Source organism: Cricetulus griseus, chromosome X (genome assembly GCF_003668045.3).
Source record: "Cricetulus griseus strain 17A/GY chromosome X, alternate assembly CriGri-PICRH-1.0, whole genome shotgun sequence".
NCBI classification, from domain to species: domain Eukaryota; kingdom Metazoa; phylum Chordata; class Mammalia; order Rodentia; family Cricetidae; genus Cricetulus; species Cricetulus griseus.
In genome coordinates this window covers 44,370,070-44,391,009 of record NC_048604.1, presented here as the reverse complement: position 1 = coordinate 44,391,009, position 20,940 = coordinate 44,370,070, and the positions used below count along the sequence as shown (strand labels likewise).

The 20,940-nt window shown below is 39.5% G+C and overlaps 1 protein-coding gene across 1 annotated transcript; it reads left to right on the top strand.

The window, feature by feature from the left end:
- The first annotated feature begins 18,217 nt into the window (after positions 1-18,217).
- LOC100766720 (signal peptidase complex subunit 3) lies at positions 18,218-20,730 on the top strand. Its single transcript, XM_027433039.2, has one exon. It carries the CDS (start codon positions 18,532-18,534, stop codon positions 19,081-19,083), a length of 552 nt encoding a protein of 183 aa, XP_027288840.1. The 5' UTR covers positions 18,218-18,531; the 3' UTR covers positions 19,084-20,730.
- The last annotated feature ends 210 nt before the right edge of the window (positions 20,731-20,940 follow it).

Here is a 20,940-nt window from a genome sequence, read left to right as displayed (position 1 = left end):
ATTATTATTTTAAACTAGCACATAATGGGTTTCATTATCACATGTAGCTTTGTTGATCCCCCTCTCCTGACTTCCTGCCTCCCATATTGCGTTTATGTCCCTCCTCACCATAAGTCACTCTCATTTGATGTGCATTTTATTACTCTCACTATTCCCCCCTCCTTAAAATTTTCAGGAAAATGGATGGATCTGCAAATTATTATATTAGGAAAGTAATTCAGAGTCAGAAACACAAGTATTTCGTGTTTGCTCTTACATGAGGATCTTAGATATGCAGAGGGGCTTTGAAGGTCATGAGACTAGAAAGAAGGCTATGAAAGGGGTAAAAGAGCTTCTTTTTCTGTTAAGGAGAAAGAATATCTTTTTGCAGAGTAACAAATGAGACAAAGCAGTTCATTTACTATGTTTCTAGATCTTTTTTGAAAACTTTATATATTAAAGCTATTTCATTTGTTGATGACCTCAAGCCTTACTGGTACTCACTGATTTATCTCTTCCATCTCAGTATAAATTGAAGTGTCCACACTGTCCACCCTGTACAGGGGTCCTCCTAGAGAACAGATCTTCACCCTGTATTACCCTACTCTATGCAGGTTTCCTAGAATCCATCCCTACCACCTTTCCAAGGAGCCATGTTACCGCTTCTCATATACGCAATACAGTTTTTATGTCCTGTAAAAGAATCGGAGTCATCCTCTTTTAAAACTGGTTTTAAGAGTGACGTCATGTTTTTCTGTACATTGTAGAAGCTTCTTAGCGGACAGTTGATAATGGGGTGCCCTGGTGCCACCTCGTGACGGACACTTGAACAACAGCTTGAACACAGCTAAGCAGAAGATGTGAAGGGAGAGGCTGCAGCCCAACCAACTTTCAGAATTTTCTAGAAGGCTGGTTAGAAATAGAATCATTTGCAATAGGAGTCCAAAGAGTCATAAGACAGAAAGTTCAGCTTTTCCCTATCACGGAGAGAAAACTCTATGTGAGATGAACAATATGATATTGTTCATTTTTATGCTTAGAATGCTGAGTAGCTTTCTGGATATGTATACGAGCAAAAACCAAATCCTGCACATGTGTGATATCTGTAACTTGCCTTTACTTTTATTATGACCTATTTGCATGCAATTACATTTCAAAAATAACCTTATAAAATGTTCAACAATCCGATTGCTTTAGATTTTACATAAATATTTGCTTATGAATGTATTCTTGTAATAAAAATTAAAGTGTTTTAAAACACAATTAAGCATAAGATAATATAAAAATCAAACTGCCTATTATCAAGGCAAGCATTAAGGAGTATTAGAATAGTGACATTGTTTAAAATATATTGAAACCAACATTCAATTCACATTAAAACAGACCAGTGCTTTAAGGGAAAGAAAAATACAAATTTCTTATTTCTTTTGAAAAATTTAGCTATCTTAACTGTTTTTAATTACACCCATTAGTTTAATATCTTTACCATTATATATGAATTTATATTTCTTTGTAATAATTTCTCAAGACATTTCAAAACCATGAAATCTATACAATACATTAATACAACAAGTCTGAATAATATTACTGTGCTGTATAGCTTTATGTCAACTCAACACAAGCTAGGGTCATTAGAGAGGAAGGAGCTTCAGCTGAGAAAAGGACTCCATTAAGACTGGGCTGAATGAAAGCCCATAAGGCATTTTCTTAATTAGTGACTGATGAGGAGGGCCCAGCCCATGATGGGTGGTGCCACCCCTGGGCTGATGGTCCTGGCTTCTGTAAGAAAGCAGTCTGAACAAGCCATAGGGAGCAACAGTAAGCAGCACCCCTCGAGCAAGCCAGTAAGCAGCACCCCTCGATGGTCTCAGGGTTCCTTTCCTGTTTGAGCTCCTATCCTGACTTCCTTCTGTGATGAACTGTGATATGGAAGTGTAAACCAAATAAACCCCCCCTCTCCATGTTGCTTTTGTTCATAGTGTTTCATCACAGCAGTAGTAACCCTAACCAAGACAATTATTAATGCATATTGTTAACAATATGAAATGGAAATGTTTCTATATACCTTGGAAATAACAAATCATTGCTAATCTGACAGGGAACATGGCACCATAGCCCCACTCATCATTAATTCACTGCCATTTATTTTTATGCTTCCTAGAATCCTGTCCCATGGATAGTAATATGACTTTGTGAAATTCATATTATTTGGAGTGTTCTGATATTTCCCATTATTAATGCTATGTGGAGGGCATTTTAAAAGTATACATCCTGGAGTGCTGGATGTCTCTACAATTTTGTTCAAATGATTGAAAAACCTGGAAAAGCTGTAGCTGCTATTGATGCATAGCATATTGCCATTATTGGTCTTTTTATATAAATATAAATACATATATATATATATATATATATATATATATATAATTTGAATTTTTGGAAACTTTAGCTGTGCTGTCAACTTTGGAAAAAAGTATCCCAGTTTACTGTGTTGAATTGGCATTGTAGAAAAATTAACAGCCATATTGGTCTAGAAATGTTGAACTTATTTTTTTTCCATTTGTACAGGGGTAATGCACTGTATTAAATATGTAAGGTCTTAAAAAAAGAAGGGATTTTGAGAGCACATTCCTTGTGAAGGGATGCTCTCTTGACCTGGACACATGGGGAAGGGCCTAGGCCTGGCCCAGGATGATGTGGTAGACTTTGGGGAGCCCCTTTTGAGGGCCTTACCCTGCCTGGGGAGTGGAGGGGGGATGGCTAGGGGCAGGTGGGATGTTGGGGGAGGGAGGGAGAGAGAGAGGGAGAAGGGATTGACATCTGAAGCAAGCTTGTTCCTAATCTGAACTAATAAAATAAAATTTTTAAAAAGTGTACATCCTGGGCAACAGAACAGTTTAGGGGCAGAGGCCATGTAGCTGTCTATAGGGTCACATGAATATGTGAGGCTCAAGATAAGCAATTAGGAGAATCACTGAAACGTTAGAACCTGGTGTGTGTGTGTGTGTGTGTGTGTGTGTGTGTGTGTGTGTGTGTGTGTGTGTTGCATTTTTTGTGCCTTCATGATATCACTGAGTCAAATTTCCTAAACTTAGGCCCAGAAGTAAAGGAAATGAAGTCTCAGGATAGTAGTTTTTACAGCCACAGCCTTACCAGCAACCCCACACACTTTGTCCTAAAAGATAGACTTCTGGGGATTTGTTCGTTGTTCACAGTCTCTTGCTGAGATTCTAAATATTTATAGACTTATGCCATGGAAGTGGGCTGGAGAAATGTCACCCACTTCCACAGACTTGTTCTGCATTATTGAATTCTCTGATGCTCTCCTGAAAGAAGGGGTGTGTGTGTGTGTGTGTGTGTGTGTGTGTGTGTGTGTGTGTGTGTGTGTGCTCATGAGCTCACAAAACTAAATGGGCTGAGCAAGTTGAATTTATATATATATATATATATATATATATATATATATATATATATATGCGCAAAGGAAAATAAGTCATGAATTTGAGAATGAGCAATTGTAGTCATGGGAGGGGTTAGAATGAGGGGGGAGGAGAAATGAGGCAATTACATTTTAATTTAAAAATTAACAAGTAAGGTTCTGACTGAATGCCATCTTCCTTGAAAATTTCTTATTTAGGAAGGTTATACAGTTTTCATTTCAAGCCTCTGATTGCATGATGCATAATATCATTATAGACAACAATCTTCCTGGAAAAAATATATACATATTCACTTTGTAGACCAGGCTGGCCTCAAGCTCACAGAAATCCTCCTGCCTCTGATTCCAAAGTTCTGGGATTAATGTTGTGTACAACCATACTTAGCAACTCAATTATGTCTTAATCTTGTACTAAACAAACCTCTTATACAAAAAGAAACATACAGAAAAATAATGATTAGTTATTTGAACTTCATTGATTTAGTATCTTCTATTTCAATCTGATAACCCAAAATATGGATGGCTTTAAGTGTAACCAGAGAGCTCCAGGCAGGAGCTAAAGCTGAGCTTTCAGCTATACTCACAGGAGTAGTCACCTGTGAAAGCTGGATATTCCCTATAAGTCTCAGACATTTGAATATTTGGCCACCAGTTGTTGGTATTTTGGGGGAGGCTTAGGAGATGTGACCTTGCTAGGGGAATTATCTTATCTTTTAAGGCTTGATAAATCTTCCTTATAATTTTAACTATCATCTATGTGTAGATTTATGAGAGTATATAGATTTCTAAACACTTTGTCAATTCTTTTTTTGAAGTGATTTATAAAGTTAATTTTCACAATACATAAATTTCTAGCTACTTTTAAAACATATGGAACCTAATTTAGTAAGGTAAGCGCCCATTGCAGTCGCATAAATTAAGACACCGAGTGAGTGTTGTCACAAACCACTTTCAAAGGAAAGCACAAAAGTTGGCTTATTAAGTAAGCATTCAATTCCAAACAATGAGTAGTCACTCTGAAAAGTGTTTTCTCAAAGGTATTCTGAAATATTTCTTCTTATAACAAGGATGGCTCTTGGCAAGGAAGTCACATTCCTTAGGCACTCACAGACAGAACTCCTATAGCAGACAGCAACATAAATATACATTTCAGTGCTTTCTCCAAGCAACAGGAATCCTGTATGCCAGCAGACCTAAATACCATTCTTCAACTCGCCTTAAATTGTGTACTCATAGTAGTAATCTATACTTCAGGAAGCACCTTAGAGCTGCTTGCTCCTATGCCTGTCCTTGTTGTTATTCTTCATTTGTTTGTTGGGTACAGTGAAGTAAGAGTGTATGAATTGTGAGAACCAGAAAGACGCAGAACAGTAAAGCTGTAAGAGTTATGTAAGACCTATTTCTGAAGGCAGAATGAAAGCAGTAGCAGTCTGCTAACAATTTTTGTGAAAGAGGGCCTGTGCTGAACAAGGCATTTCTCTTTCCAAACTCTCCAATCAGGCAAGTCCTCTCCGCCATGAAAGAGTATTGGAGAGGCAATATGTATGTTATTCATAGGTGCCCTTCTATGTGGAAGAAAATGTCAGGAGCAGAGGATAAATTATTCCTCAGCAAAAAAAAAAATGTATGTTTGAAATGACTAGTCATCACCCTAATTAATGACCACTTGTTCTAGGTCTAATTCTTATAGCCCTGGCATTATAGAAATGGTGTTTTTCTATATTCTTAGATCATTTAACCACAAGACATTAGACATACTTTTTTTCTTTTTAAGACAGAGCCCAGGCTGCCCTCCAAATTAATGCTAACACCACCAGCACAATTACAGGTTTCTGCCCTAGACAGCTAATTATTTAGTATGGTGTGTGGCATCCTTGAATCTCAAGAGTACTGGTAATACCCTTCTTCTTCTTCTTCTTCTTCTTCTTCTTCTTCTTCTTCTTCTTCTTATTATTATTATTATTATTATTATTATTATTATTATTATTATTATTATATTCTTGAGAATTTTATGCAAACAAAATGGTTGATAGTATGGATTTCCTTTCCTTTATCATAATGAACAGAGTTGGAGAATCTTGCCCAGTCCTGGTTAGTTACACCAACTAATGTGATTTCTCAAGTGGTAACCGGAAGAGTGAAGTGTTTTTCTCTCAGTGAATTGCAAAAGGCAGACAGCTGTGTGGAAGGATTTCTAATGTGAAGGACTAGCCTGCACAGCACAGTTGCCATAGAAACCTTCTGTCTTGCTGGCGACCTCAATTACAATATTGTAACAGAAATTTCCAAGGCTTGGTTAGAAAAGCAGGAGCTCTTCTCCCCGTGTTTTAGACTCAGCAGAGGGTACAAGGCCCCTACAGTGGGGGTTGAATCTCCTTGAGGAATGTGGAGACAAAGATCCTGGAGCCAAATCCCACAATTCCTGCTTTCAGCTTCCATGCTGAATGTCTCCTAAGAGAGAGAAACATGGAACCATCACAGACCTGGGGGACATGCCGTCCTTTTCAGGGTGTCCTGAACCTACTTTCCATGAACAGGCAGGGTGTTCATGGGATGATAAGACTCTTCTTAAGCCAATTTCCCCACTCTGTGAAATGGACATTAGCATGCTTATACAACAGTCCAGATCTTCAGGAATGAGACAGGAGCAGGCACATATCCTGTCTTTATGAATCCAAGCCACTTTTTAATCCTCATATTTGTTATGAGAGCTTGAGACATGAGAGAAGTAGACAGAAAAAGGCCTAGGGGAGATGCTCCCTGTACCTTTTATTGTGCTGATACAATTTTATGAAAACATCTCTTATATGTTAAGAGACTGGAACTTTGGCTGGATCTCACAGCCAAGTTAATAATTGTGCCTTGAGGTCACTTAAGCCTTAGCCTGCTATCTTGTTATACTCTGTTTGTTGTTTAACCTGCCTTTAAGAGAACAAAGCAAAAAAGAGAACAATGCAACAACCAATTCTATTTACCTTGCATTTTCCATGTAATCAGCTTTTGTAGCCTAAACTAATGCATAGTTGATGTTTAAAATATATACTCATCTATGCCCCTGGCCCAGAGAGCAATGTGTATGTATCATTTGCTGAAAACAGAAGACAGGTCAAAAGTGTCATTATATAATAAATATGCACTATTAAATGTTGTAAACAACATATTGATATTACAAGGTAACAATATGTTTGCCTTACTGAATGATTTGGGAGTCAGTTGGATTAACTTAATCCCCCTTGTAAAACTCTGTTAAAGATTTCTGTAAAGTATTCCTCATTTCTTCTCCATGTGATGTTTTATGTAATTTTCTGTAAATACAGAACAAAGTCCTTTGCTAGGGACGTGGCATGAGAGACTCGCAATAGGCATGGATCGGATACACACAACAGACAGACTACAGACAAGCCAGATAGGACAAATTTCAGACAGAAGGAAGATAACAGACAGACAGAGAGAGAGAGAGAGAGAGAGAGAGAGAGAGAGAGAGAGAGAGAGAGAGAGAGAGAGAAATGTATAGCTTAATCATGACTTCATTTTGGGTCAAACTAAACTCTAGGATTGTCAGAGACATCTCACTGCCTGGACAGTCACCCAAACTTCCTCTGTAACAGTGGGGCATCGCTCTTTAGCCTATAGGCCCAGAATGTCTTCCAGACTTTTTGATGAAACAGGAACCTTGAAGGACCATCCTTTCCCTTGGCAAGTTCAGTAGTCACCTTTCTGTCAAGCAGTCCAGGAAAGAACAGTTTGTTGTTCAAATGGCTATTCCTGCAATGTTGAAGGGAAACTCCATAATGAAATTCTTCAATGCCCAGCTTCCTTTCTGACATAATTGGTGTTGCCAGATGCAGTTGTGTCTCATTGTCATGAAAAGTCCTAAGTTAACAAACCTTTTTAAATGCCGTATTCTGTAGGTGTTTGAAAGGTTTTGAAGAATACCTAACCATTTGAAATATATCTCTGTACATCTAGAAAACCTAACATAACTGTAAGTTCTGACTATTATAGGTAACTATCTATAATCTGCATTTATATATTATATTTTTAAATGAACTGTATAAACACAATACCTAAATAAGAGTAGAAATATACATACAACATAATTGACCTTAAATTTGTATCAATAAACCAAAATACATATCAATGTAAAATATTCATTTCTATATCATAGTCCATTTTTAGGAAGAGATTGACTGTGATCATTAACCATTTATAATCAACCCTGTTTAAATGAAAACAAACATTTATAGACAATATTTTGGAATTTGGGCGTAGTTCTTTCCAAACTGCTTCCTGCTGATTGGGGACACTGTCAATCCCAAGGGGTTCCTGAGAAAACCCAGAACTATGGTCAAATCCTGGCTGTAGTAGTCTGAGGCTGCATCATCTCAGCTGTTTTGGATGTTGAATCACTTGGGCCATTGCTTCAGGGGGGTCTTGCTTGATCAAACCATATTAGTCTGGAAGGAATTCACAATTTTTCATCTTCTGTGAAAAAAAAAAGCAGAACCTCTTTTCCAAAGTAACATATCCAGAGACTTAGACTTAAATTTTTAAGTCAAAGCATTTTAAAAATATATGTTTAGATTAATCCAGCAGCATTTATAATCATCAAATGTCTTTTAGCAGCTGTTGCTCCTTCCTCAGTGACCAGACAATTCAAAGACAACAAGATAACAGTTTCCAGACTGTGTATTTTCCATTTTACATGGCTGTTTTTGTTACTCTAACTCTTTTATTTTTATATTTTATTTTTCGGTTTTTTGAGACAGGGTTTCTCTGTATATTTTTGGCTATCCTGAACTCTGTAGACTAGGCTGGCCTTGAAATCACAGAGATCTGTCTGCCTCTGCTTCCTGAGTGCTGTGATAAAAGGCATGTGCCACCACACCCAGCTACTCTATTTTTTTGGTAAGGACTTTATCCTCTTTCTTTTCTCTCCTAAGCGTATGTTTAATTTTAAGCACAGTCTAAACAGTTTAGAGGTTTTTTTTTCTCCCTCTGAATCTGTCTTTACTGTATATCTCTATCTTTTTCTGACCACATGAGTCTTATCTGCTAAAGAGCATGGCTAGGATTAAAGCAGCGACTGGCTCCGCCCTGTTCCTTGTCTTCCTGAGAGTCTAGCCTCATGGTGGAAGTACTGGTGGGAGCCATGTTTATTGACAAAACTGCTGAGTTTCTAGGTCCATGCCACCATCAAGAAGTATACTGCTAGCTGCTCCTAACCACCATTTAGGACTTTGGTAGCAGGGCCTCTTAAAATAGCCCTGTGTCTTTTGCTTCTAATGCTGAGTCAGAAAGCCTCTCTTAAAGGAGCAGTAGTCACTGCTTGCCTCTAGCAAACAGAGCCCCCCTGAGAAAATGCTGCTACCAAGAAGCCCTGCTTAATTCTGTTCTTTTGTGTTTCAAATCACTTTCTATGCTTTTGTCGGGTTTTATATGGAAATGTGTGCCAAAATTTTGGACATCACATGCTCTTTTGCCTGTCCATTGGCTGAAACAGCTTTATTCATCAACCAATAAGAGAAACATATATTCACAACATACAGAAGGACATTCCCCATCATTAAACCCAGAGGAAGTGTTGAATTTTCTTTCTTTGATGAGACACCAATACATTTTGGTGCCTCTGAAACTATCTTAAATGCATTTAATCCACATTTTTATCAGGACTTGGCTGTTTTGTAATCAAATGTAAGGATTTCATGTGTTGGGAAGTGCAAAGCCAAAATAAGCAAAGCTAAGACAAAAAACAGTCGAAACATACATATTAACTCAAACAGACCAGGAGAGAACCAAAATCATTTCCAAAGCAACATTTGTCCAGAGTAAAAGAAAGCATGGGGATTTTATTCAGGAGAATACATATGTGTGTGTATATATATACATATATACATGAGTGGGGCCCATTCCCAAACATGCTCAGTTAAGGAGTACATGCTTGAGCATGTACAGATAGGCTAATAATTTAAAAGGAAAAGATACCAGATGCATTTTATAGCCCAAATCAGCACAGATGTAAAAGATTAAAGTGACAGATACAAATATCTCTAAGCATGTTCAACTTGCATCATAGAGTTTTAATAGAAAATCAGTGAAAGGATGCTTAGCTGGTACATTAACACCCATGTGCATGAAGCCATGAAGGCACTTGCCTTGCTTAGTCACTAATACTTTCAGCACCATTCATCACTGGCCAGTAACTACCATGATACCTGGCAAGAATTAACTTAATGAATCATGGTGGTTGCTGGATTATTTTTCTCTCTGGACATCTCTTTATTGGGGTTCCTGATCATAGTGTGTATCTGAGGATGGAGATAGTGACATCTGATGAAATCTCTCCAGATCAGAAGGGCAGCAGTGCTCAGTACAGGCCACTGCTTTCAACTTTAGTGGAGTATTTCTTGCCTCCTGTGATTTCATAGAACTGAACAAAACCATGAGGTGAAGTAGCTTCTATGAGAATACAAAAGTTCAAAAGCAGAAAAAAACTTTTTTGATCTCATGATTTATAGATTTGGTTGGTGGAAGTCCATCATTGGCTTAATATGCTTATGCTTAGTAGTAGCAGCCCTTTAAACACATCTCAGAGAGAGATCCTCATATATATATATATATATATATATATATATATATATATATATATATATATATATATATATATATATATGGTTTTGTTAGGCCAAATTGGGTCAGAGGAAGGGTAAGTGTGCTGCCCGCCCATTCCCCAGCCTCCCCTGAATCCTGGAGACAGTCAGTCGCAGCGGGGAGTCAAGTCAAGCAGGAACTCATTTATTGGCTGTTAGGAAGCATTTTTAAAGCAAAAAACCACAAAACTTTAAGGAAACAGAACAACAACCAACCAGTGATTTCAAAGGTTACCCTGATCAGGTGCCAGGACACTCATTGCTTTGCTTAGTGATTACAAGCTGGTCATGGCGTGACATCATCTTGCCTGATCCTGGCAACCAATCATTCCTTTTGGTAAACACTTTTGGACTCACCCTCCTGACTTCCCCTCAGCACCATCTTTAACTGGCTCATGTGCCCTTCATATATACATATATATGTTATATGTATGTTATATACAAATATATATTATATATTATCTGAAATATATAATGTAAGCAAATGTGAGTGCCAGGTTTCGGCACCAAAATGTAACTGAGTGTGAGTGTTACAGCTCTGGAGATGCAAAGGTGTCCTGACTTATCAGGAAGTCAAGTTACCTAGAGCTGCAATAGGACAGCTCTGGAGGATGGAGCCACAACAGGACAGCTCAGCTCTGGAGAGAAAAGTGTCCTCACTTATTCAGAAGCCAGGCTACCTGAAGCTGGGGTGCAGTAGGGCATGGTCCCTGGCAGGATATAGCAATCCTGCTCCTCTCCTAGAGAGGGCTGTTACAGCTGAGCTCTGCTCTGTCCTGGTAAAGTGAATGTCCAAGCAGAGCTAAGCACTTCTTTACCCTTTCTTCAGCTACAGTCTCTGAAAGGGAAGCCCCTGCAGAAATTTAGCAATCTCCTCCAGCTCCTTCAAAAAGTTATTTTTCTCTGCTACAGCCTTGTTCAGTTCTCAAAGAGAATGTCCCAGCATGTTTCTTCTGTTCTTTTGAGCCTTGCTCAGTCCCCTTAAGGGAACATCTCAACAAATGAAGATCTTTACCCAAGACTCTTTTTAGAAAGAGGTTTATTTGGGAAGGAGAGTGGCTGCCTCTGCAGGGTAGTAAAGGACAATCAGCAACTGAACAGGCAGAGGGGCTTGTATAGGGATGCTTAGGGCCAGAGTTTTCCCAGGGAGTTTTTCCGTTCAGAGATTGGTTAGGTTTCCTGCTCTGGGATTGGCTAGTTTAGTGGGTCAGGGTCAAATTTGGCTCTGATTTCAGGGCAAACTGTATTTCTTTCACAGGTCCTTTTTAGCCTTTGGCTCTAATGTCAGGGCCAGGGCATATTTCTTTCACTGTCTCTGATTCTAGGGACAAAGTGTGTTTCTTTGGCACTGGTTTCAGAGTCAGGGTGCATTTCTTTAGTTCTGGGTTCACAGATAAAGTGTTTCTTTCCCTGGCTCAGGTTTCAGATACTGAGTGTATTTCTTTCACTGGCTCTGGGTGCAGAGTCAGGGGTCTCAGGGATTGGTTGTTTTCATGTTTCAGTATGTCAGGGGCAGAGTTGGCTCTTGTGTCAGGGCCAAAATGGATTTCTTTGACTGGCCCTTTTACTCTACATATATATATATATATAATATATATATATATATATATATATATGCTTAATGGAAGAGCATGATGTTTTACTTGAATTTGCAATACATCTGCATGTATTCTCTGATAATAAATAAAAATTAGTGACAGACAACAAGAAATATGTTGAAATATATAGTTGATTTGAAGGCACTGTGGTATCTTAATTTGGATTATTTTCCTGGTAGCCATGTTTTCATCCATCCTATATTGAAATTTTGTACTCTATTATATTTCCTAGTGTTAGTCAAAAAATACCTGTTATAGATTTTATTTTTCAAAGGTAGTGACATTCCCCTAGTTTCATAATGCCCGTGGAGGGCCATCAGAGAGATGCCCTATGTTAACAATGAGGAATTGTCACATGAGGAAGAAAACTGATGTTTAACATGTTTACAGCACATTTATCTATGTATTTCTGATTGCCTAAATAATAATCCATGACCACCATGTGTCTCTATGATGAGTGTTAGGTATAAGGCCTTTCTAGCCATTTAACATCACAATATACATTCTTCCCTAGGTCCCATTAGAAAATCTAGTCTGTAATGAATTTATGAAAACAACAGGAATTGATTACTTGTTTTAAAATGGCATATCAGGTACAACAATTTTGCATTACAAGAAATAATCATAATTCAGTTTTCCCAATTATACAAATATATTCACTGTAAGAACCAAGTTGGCATAAATTGTTATTGTTATTATTATCATTATCATTTGCTAAGATATACTCAGTTCTGTAGCTCATGGCCTCCCTAGCAATCAAATACCCTGACTGTCCCCAAGTAAATTCATCACTTTAGTCAACGTTATGGTTTAGATAAGAGGAGCTCATACCCCATGCAATGTATTGAAAGCTTTCTCCTGAACAAATGGACAGGTGATTTGATCAAGAGGGCTCATGAGACCTCTAACCTAAAAGTAGATCTGTACACTAAGGAATTCATAAATTTATGGTGTTATTGGGAAGTGATGGGAACTTTTCAAGGGAGTAAATCACTTGGGCATCATGCCTTAGGAGCTATATCTTTTTCAAGTAGTCTTTCTTCCTCCTACATTTCCTCCTTCTTCTCTTCTCTTCTTTCCTTCCCCCATCTGTCAACATGCTCTCTGTCTCAGACCCAAAAATAACAAAAGGAAATTACTATAATATGAATGAAATATCTAAAACTGTGAGCCAAAGTAAGGTAAGTCTTTCATCTTTTTAAATGATTCAGGCATGGGAATGAGTCTACCACAAGATCCAGCAATTCCACTCCTAGGCATATACCCAAAAGAAGCACATTCATACAACAAGGACATCTGTTCAACCATGTTCATAGCAGCACTATTTGTAATAGCCAGAACCTGGAAGCAGCCTAGATGCCCCTCAACTGAAGAATGGATAGAGAAAACGTGGTACATTTACACAATGGAGTACTACTCAGCGGGAAAAAACAAACAAACAATGGAATCTTGAAATTTGCAGGAAAATGGATGGAACTCAAAGAAACCATTCTGAGTGAGGTAACGCAATCACAAAAAGACAAGCATGATATGTACTCACTCATATGTGGATTTTAGACATAGAGTAAAGGATTACCAGACTACAATCCACACTGCCAGAGAAACTAGTAAACAAGGAGGACCCTAAAAGAGACAAACATTGTCCCCTGGAGAAGGGGAAAGGGTCACCATCCCCTGAGCAAATTGAGAGCATGGGAAGAGTGTGGAGGGAGCTAGGAGAATGAGAAGGGAAGAAGAGGAAGGATGCAGAGGTCATGAGGGAGCAGAAAGGTTGAGTCAGGTGTAGATTAGAAGAAAGGGTATGTGATAGGTAGGGTTTCAGTTGGGGGAAATGGTAGGGGAGGAAGACAGGGAGAAGGGTACTTGGATTTTCATGTAATTCAATATTGTTTCTAATTCAAATAAAAAATGATTCAGGCAGTCTGCAGAGTAAAAAAAATACTAACACAGTCAATATAGATTTCATGTTAATAAAATTTAGTTAATTGAAATCACAAAGTTTTTTTTTTTACTCTATGATCATAGTTAAGTATTCAATGGTCAGATCATTTGGTAGACAGAAAATTAACACTGTAAGAAGACTAGAGAAGTATTTCCAAGTGTTTGTCCAATTGTTTTTTTTTTTACCAGAAATTAGCAGTGTATAAGAGTTTCAGAATTAGCAATCTTGCTAGTGCTTCAATCTTTTTCATATTGGCTATTCTCTCAGAATGCAATAATATTTCATTTATGATCATTTTATTTTTTTCCTTAATGATTAATTGTGCTGGAAGTGTAAACAAAATATGCTGTCTTTTCTACTATAGGGTTAAGTAAGACAAAACTCCAACTTAAAAAAGAAGTAAATAGCCAGGCATTGGTGGCGCACACCTTTAATCCCAGCACTTGGGAGGCAGAGGCAGGTGGATCACTGTGAGTTCGAGGCCAGCCTGGTCTCCAGAGCGAGTGCCAGGACAGGTTCCAGAGCTACACAGAGAAACCCTGTCTCGAAAAACCAAAAAAAAAAAAAAAAAAAAAAAGGAGTAGATAAAAAAAAAAACCATTTGGCAGCAATTTCAATTCCTACAGTGTCATTACTTCTTGAAATAAAACTATGTACTTAAGGTTGCATGGTGTTCTCAAAAATTGCACCTTGCTTATCAGCAGTACTGTTTTGAGTTAGCCAACAGTCTAAGAGTGTGAGAACCAGCCCTGATCACTCAGAGTGAGGCACAGGATCCCTTTGCTTTAGAAAGAAAAGGCCAGGGGCATTCCCGCTGGGCTTGCTTGTCTGCTTGATTGAAGGCTCTGTATGCTACTGCAGAAGTAAAACTACTGCCTTACCAAATACGTTGGAATGTGTGGCTGGGCATTTTCTTGAAATCCCAGACCCTTTTCTAACACCAATGTTGAGTATCTTATCATTTACTTGACTTTAATCTATCATAATTACTTGTCTGTGTAACTATTTTCACTCTATTTTTTCCTTCATACATGAGTATATTTTATTTTGATCAAATCCACCCATCTCCCCCTCCTCTATCTCCTCCCAGGTTCGTCTCATCACATCTTCCTCCCAACTTCGTGTGTGTGTGTGTGTGTGTGTGTGTGTGTGTGTGTGTGTGTGTGTGTGTGTAGTAGAGTATATATGGGTCTTAATTAGGGTTGCACACATGTGAATATAGGGCTGTCCACGATAGCTTGGGCAATCTGCCAGGGGCACCACCTACGACAAAACTGATGTTCTCTCCCCCTACAGCCGTGAACTGCATATAGCTTCTCAACTAGGAGTGGGGCCTTGTGAGCCCCTCCTCATTCTTGCTGGAACACACACTAGACTGACCTTGAACAGTTTTTAAATAATTAATTCTTAACTGTGAAATGTCTTTCTTCATATTTATTTTTTTGTGACAATTTATACTCTACTTATTAGTCCTCTAATAAGTAGATACTAAGGTTTTGAAATATTTTCTCTTAGAAACTTGTCTTTATATTGCCTTAGTAGTAGTTTTGGAATAAATCAACTTTTTAGTGTATTGAAAAAAACCAATCTAGCTGGGTGGTGGTGGCACATGCCTTTAATTCCAGGTCTTGGGAGGCAGAGACAGGCAGATCTGTGTTAGTTCGAGGCCAGCCTGGTCTACAAAGCTACACAGAGAAACCCTGTCTCTAAAAATCCAAAAAAAAAAAAAAATCCAATTTAGTGATATATCATTTAGTAAAAGTGTCTAAACAAATGGTTAATCTTCCCTATTTTCTGATAGAAATTTTGTAGCTAGATGTCTCTGTTTAGATATCTGATCCCCGAGGAATACACAATTTGAATGTAGGACAGTAGATAGAGCACCGCTTGTATTTGCTAAAGTGAGTACACATTTGACTGAGCACTATTTCTTGAGAAGTATAGCTCTCCCCAATGAGTTGTCATTGCAAACAGAATTTTATTTTTTTCTGTTATGAGAAAATTGTTTTCTCCATTTTTTTATTTGAATTAGAAACAAGATTGTTTTACATGTCAATCCCAGTTCCCTCTCCCTCCCTTCCTCCCCTACCCCCCAACTAACACCCTACCTATCCCATACCATTTCTGCTCCCCAGGGAGGATGAGGTCTTCCATAGGGGGTCTTCAGAGTCTACCATATCCTGTGGGATAGGACCTAGGGCCTCCCTCGTGTGTCTAGGCTGAGGGAGTATCCCTCTATGTGGAATGGGCTCCCAAAGTTCATTCCTATGCTAGGGATAAGTACTGATCTACTACAAGAGGCTCCATAGATTTCCGAGGCCTCCTCACTGACACCCACGTTCATGGTGTCTGAATCAGTCCCATGCTGCTTTCCCAGCTATCAGTCTGGGGACCAAGAACTCTCCCTTTTTCAAGTCAGTTGTTTCTGTAGGTTTCACCAACCTGGTCTTGACCTCTATGCTCATCACGTCTCCTGGGCAATTGGATTCCAGTTCAATTCAGTGTTTAGCTGTGGGTGTCTACTTCTACTTCCACCAACTGCTGGATGAAGGCTCTAGGATGGCATATAAGTTATGTCATTGCATCTTTTAAAAACCAGTCACTGCAATTTCAATAAAACTTCAAATATTTTTATGAAGAAAATTGTAGGAAGCCGGTTCCTGCATTATAATGCTGCCTGAAGACACCAAGGTGTGAATTACTTCACAGGCGCCGGGTTATCTCCATTCCTTTGATCTCTGCCTATCCCGTGGCTCATTTTAGCCTGAGGAGCTAAAGCCATTCATAGGGTAATACGTCCCAGGCGGCTGGTCAGCCTTTTATAAGGGATGGTTTTCTTGGTTCAAATGTCTCCACTCTGGTAAGATGCATTAAAGCTTGTCTGCAGAAGGATCCGAGTGTCCTGCGTGTATTTCTTGCTGGCGAGGAATACAGAGAGCGCGCGGGACAGAAAATAACAAGCTGATACTCATATTCAGTGAAAACTCAAAGGACTTTTTTTTTTGCGAGACAGGGTTTCTCTGTGTAGCTTTGGAGCCTGTCCTGGCACTCTCTCTGGAGACCAGGCTGGCCTCAAACTCATAGAGATCTGCCTGCCTCTGCCTCCTGAGTGCTGGGATTAAAGGCATGCACCACCAATGCCCAGCTGGAACATAGATTTTTGACAACACAACAGAACTAGAGAATAAACAATCCCTGATTTCAAGATTTCCAATAAACTGATAGCAATCAAAAAGTGTTCTATTGACATCAAGTTAAGAAACTAAACTACAGGAATAACTCACAAATAGATCTGAATCTAAGTAAATGGCAGTGTTTTTAAAGATACAATGATAATTCAGTGGGAAAGGAGAGTCTTCTCATGAAATAGTCTTCAGTCAACTGTACACTCATATATTTAGTACCCTGTGACCTCAAATGGATTGAAGGACCAGAGTACTTTGAATGATTATATCAACAGAGAAAATCATGTTGTCTAAAAACTCTGCATGGGTGACATTCAATTACTGGTACTCAAATATTAAATGTTTAGGTCTGGAATATTCCAAGTAGGAAGTTTTCATCAAAATTATCAGAAGAAATCTATTAAACTGCAAGATATTTCGTGTGCCACCCTCACCCCCAAAATTACTAAACCAAACCAGGAACAGGAAGTCTTTCTTATTTCAATAGTTTCTCCAGTTCATTCTGATATCCATCTAGGTTCATTGAAAAGCAATGTGGGTTTTCTACTAGCTCTTCTAATAGTTTGAAATCTTGCACATGTGATTTTATGGGTACTCACTTGTATCTGCTTCTTCTGTTATGATGTGTTAACTAGTATTTCCTTCAATTAAGTAATACTTACTCAGATTTATACACATGCCTCTGAGTTAAGTACTGGGAAAAAGAAAAAGAACAGAATAGACAGGGTCACTGAAATGTCATTAATGATTGGAGAACTGGGGGTAAGAAGATAAGATGGTTGGAAGGGCAATTTTGTACAGTTATTTACAATTAAGAGAATAGTAATTAGGGTAGGAAATCAGGGGACAGGGATTATTACACGAAGAGTTGTCAGTGAAGGCCTTTCCTGGAAAGGCTTTAAAACCCAGTCCTGAATGATAAGACAGCAGGCAGGGACAGATCATGTCTTGGTGTGCTTACACTGTATGTGCTCCAATTGACCCAGGAGCCGAGGGCAAGTCCAGTGGCTGGAGCCTGGCAGACAACACAGGCTGATGGGGGCTGAGGTGGAAAAGGCAGATGCAGCAGACTCTGGGCCACATGTGTGACACTGTGACTGTCCTTTGAGTGTGGAGGATCCCAGTGGGGGGGGCTGTGGGTGTTGGGTGTGAGATGACCTGTAGGTGATGGCTGGTCTGTGTGCAGAGAATGGAGTGCAGAGAGGCAGGATGGGCTGGGGGAGGGAGGAGTACCGGGATCAGGAGCCTGTTGCAGAAGGCCAGGGGAGGGACTAGGATGCATGGAAGCCATGATGCAGCAGTGTGCATAGGGAGGGGGTTCTCTGGACCGGGCTTTGGGCGCCAGATGGGACCTTCAGTGAGTGTGTCTGGGTGTGGGGGGATGAGGTAACTCAAGCACCCCACCCCACCCCCACCCCACCCCGCCTCGTGCGCCCGCCCGGGCTTATTGAGCCAGGCAGCCACAGGGGCTGCTGTTTTCTATCAGATGCTCCAAGCACCTCAGACTAGCAGCAGACAGTGGTTGTAGGGTTAACCAGTGACTTGGAAAAAAAGGAAAGGCATCGTGGGCGGTGCGCGCTCTAGGGACGCGTGCGCGCGCGCCCAGCATTCCGCGCGAGCCAGAAGGCAGAGGGAACGCGAGCAGACTGCACGCCGTGCCCAGAGAGCGAGCCCGAGCGAGCGAGCCAGCCACCAGGAGAGCGAGCGCCGGTGGAAGCCGCGTGGAGGGAGCCGCCGATTGATGCCAAAGATGAACACCCTGCTGTCGCGGGCAAACTCGCTGTTCGCCTTCACGCTGAGCGTCATGGCGGCAGTCACCTTGGGCTGCATCCTCACCACCGCCTTCAAAGACAGAAGCGCGCCAGTGCGCCTGCACGTCTCCAGGATCCTGCTCAAAAAAGTGGAGGACTTCACTGGACCCCGAACAAAAAGCGACCTGGGCTTCATCACGTTCCACATCTATGCCGACTTGGAGAAGACTTTCGACTGGAACGTCAAGCAGCTCTTCCTTTACCTCTCTGCAGAATACACCACCAAAAGCAACGCCGTGAACCAGGTGGTCCTCTGGGACAAGATCCTTCTGCGAGGCGAGAACCCCAAGCTGGATCTGAAAGATGTCAAAAGCAAGTATTTTTTCTTTGACGACGGACACGGTCTCAAGGGAAACCGGAATGTCACTTTGACTCTGTCCTGGCAAGTTGTACCGATTGCTGGCATTCTGCCTCTTGTGACTGGATCCGGACGCGTGTCTGTCCCGTTTCCAGATTCATATGAAGTAGCCAAGGCTTTCTGAAGAACTCTCTCTCTCTCTCCCTGCGTCTGAATTAGGGACATCTGTGTACTTAAGGAATCATATTTCTTTCATCTATTCCCTTATGTCTTGCTGACTTCTTTTGTGTTTTGTTTCTGTATTTTAAGACGTGTCTGGGACTGGCTGAACTCCACATGCTCATGCTTCCATTTACCTAACATAGAGACTGCATTCGTGGATCTTCTTATTGTGACAGTGGTTGTTATGCTTCCTTTTCTGTAAGAATTGACATCAAATTGCATAATTGGAGGGAAGGACTGCCAGATTACTCCAGTTAAAAGAAGTTCACCAGAGTAGAATATTATCGGACAATTGCACAATAAGGATTTTTATCATATTTACTATGTTATTGTGTGTAATATAAAATGTGTTTGGAGAGAATTTAAAAATTCGGTGTGTGGGTGCTGTCATAATAACTCCTTTTATTCCTGACATTCCTTGTAGGTTCACACTGAATGCTGTTTGCTTCTATCTTCTAGGATGTGTTTGATTAGTAGGAAAATTATGATCTGCTTCTTAGAAGTCTGACATAGAAAATACGTAAATACGAATGAGAACAAGATTTTTCTCCCATTTCAGAAATCTTAATGCTTGTCTTTCTTGCCAGCAAATAAGTTCATTTGAATAGTGAATGCCTCTTTACGCTATAAATAATAACTCACTTCATATCCCTTAAGTAAACGGAGTGTGTCTTACAGTGCTTTCTGTATAAAGATTGCTGTGCATTGTATTTTTGCAAATGTTTCAGCACTGTTATTGAAATTTGACAATTTTTGCATGCTTAACATGTGATGAGTATGTTCTAGTATGTTTAATACCATTAAATAAATGCTAACTGCTTAAAACAGTTTTAGGTTCATTATCTGAACATTTTTGGGATATTGCTAATAACACTTATGGTATGATTTTTCACCTAAAACAAATATATATTCTATAATCTAAAAAGTAAGCAGTACAAGCTTTAGCTCTCTTCAAATGAAGAAACTGAAATTCAGAAATTTGTTACATTACTTCAAGCAAACAATAGAGTTTAAACTTGAAATCAAATCTGATTATTTTTGTTAAATATTTTTATTTTATGATATTATAATTACATTATTTTCCTCTTCCATTTTCTCCCTCCAAACACTGTTGTGTAACCCCCTTTGCTCTCTTTCAAATTCATGGCATATGCATATATCCCTAAATACAACATGCTTAGTCTGTATAATGGTACTTATACATATATGTCTTAAGGGATGACTGTTTGGTATATAATAATCCCTTGGTGTGCTCTTCCCCAAGAAAGATTATTTTTCTCCCTCTCAGTGTTTTTTATTTAGCTGTAGTTCTTTGTCTGGGGTTGAGGCCTTATGCCCTCCCACCACCACCATCCACACACAGATATATCAGTTGGGACTGGGCTCCCAACTCTGCCTTTTCATCAGCTGCTATTCAGCTTTAAAGAAAAAGGAAATAATGAATTTGCAGGTAAATGGATGGAACTAGAAAAGGTCATATTAAATAGTGAGGTAACTGAGACCCAAAAAGATAAATGTCTCATGTTTCTCTCATCTGAGGTTCCTAGCTCCAAATCTTCAGATGTGAGTATATAATGTGGAGTGACTGCAGAAACCAGGAAAGTAAAAATGGGACAATTGCTGGAGTGGGGGCTGGGGGAGCAAGAGATGGGGGAATTAACAGAATGCAAATGATCTGAGGGGGGAAATGGAAAAATAGAGCATCTAATTAGAATCGGCGGGGGGGGGGGTAAGATAAATAGAAATTGGGAGAAGGGTAAAATAATAGGATGCTTGAAAAAGTCATAAGGAATCATATTGTGGACTGTCTACCAAAAAA

Excerpts from the sequence above, each read along its gene's own strand:
- LOC100766720 (XM_027433039.2), top strand. The coding sequence starts at position 18,532 with ATGCCAAAGATGAACACCCTGCTGTCGCGGGCAAACTCGCTGTTCGCC.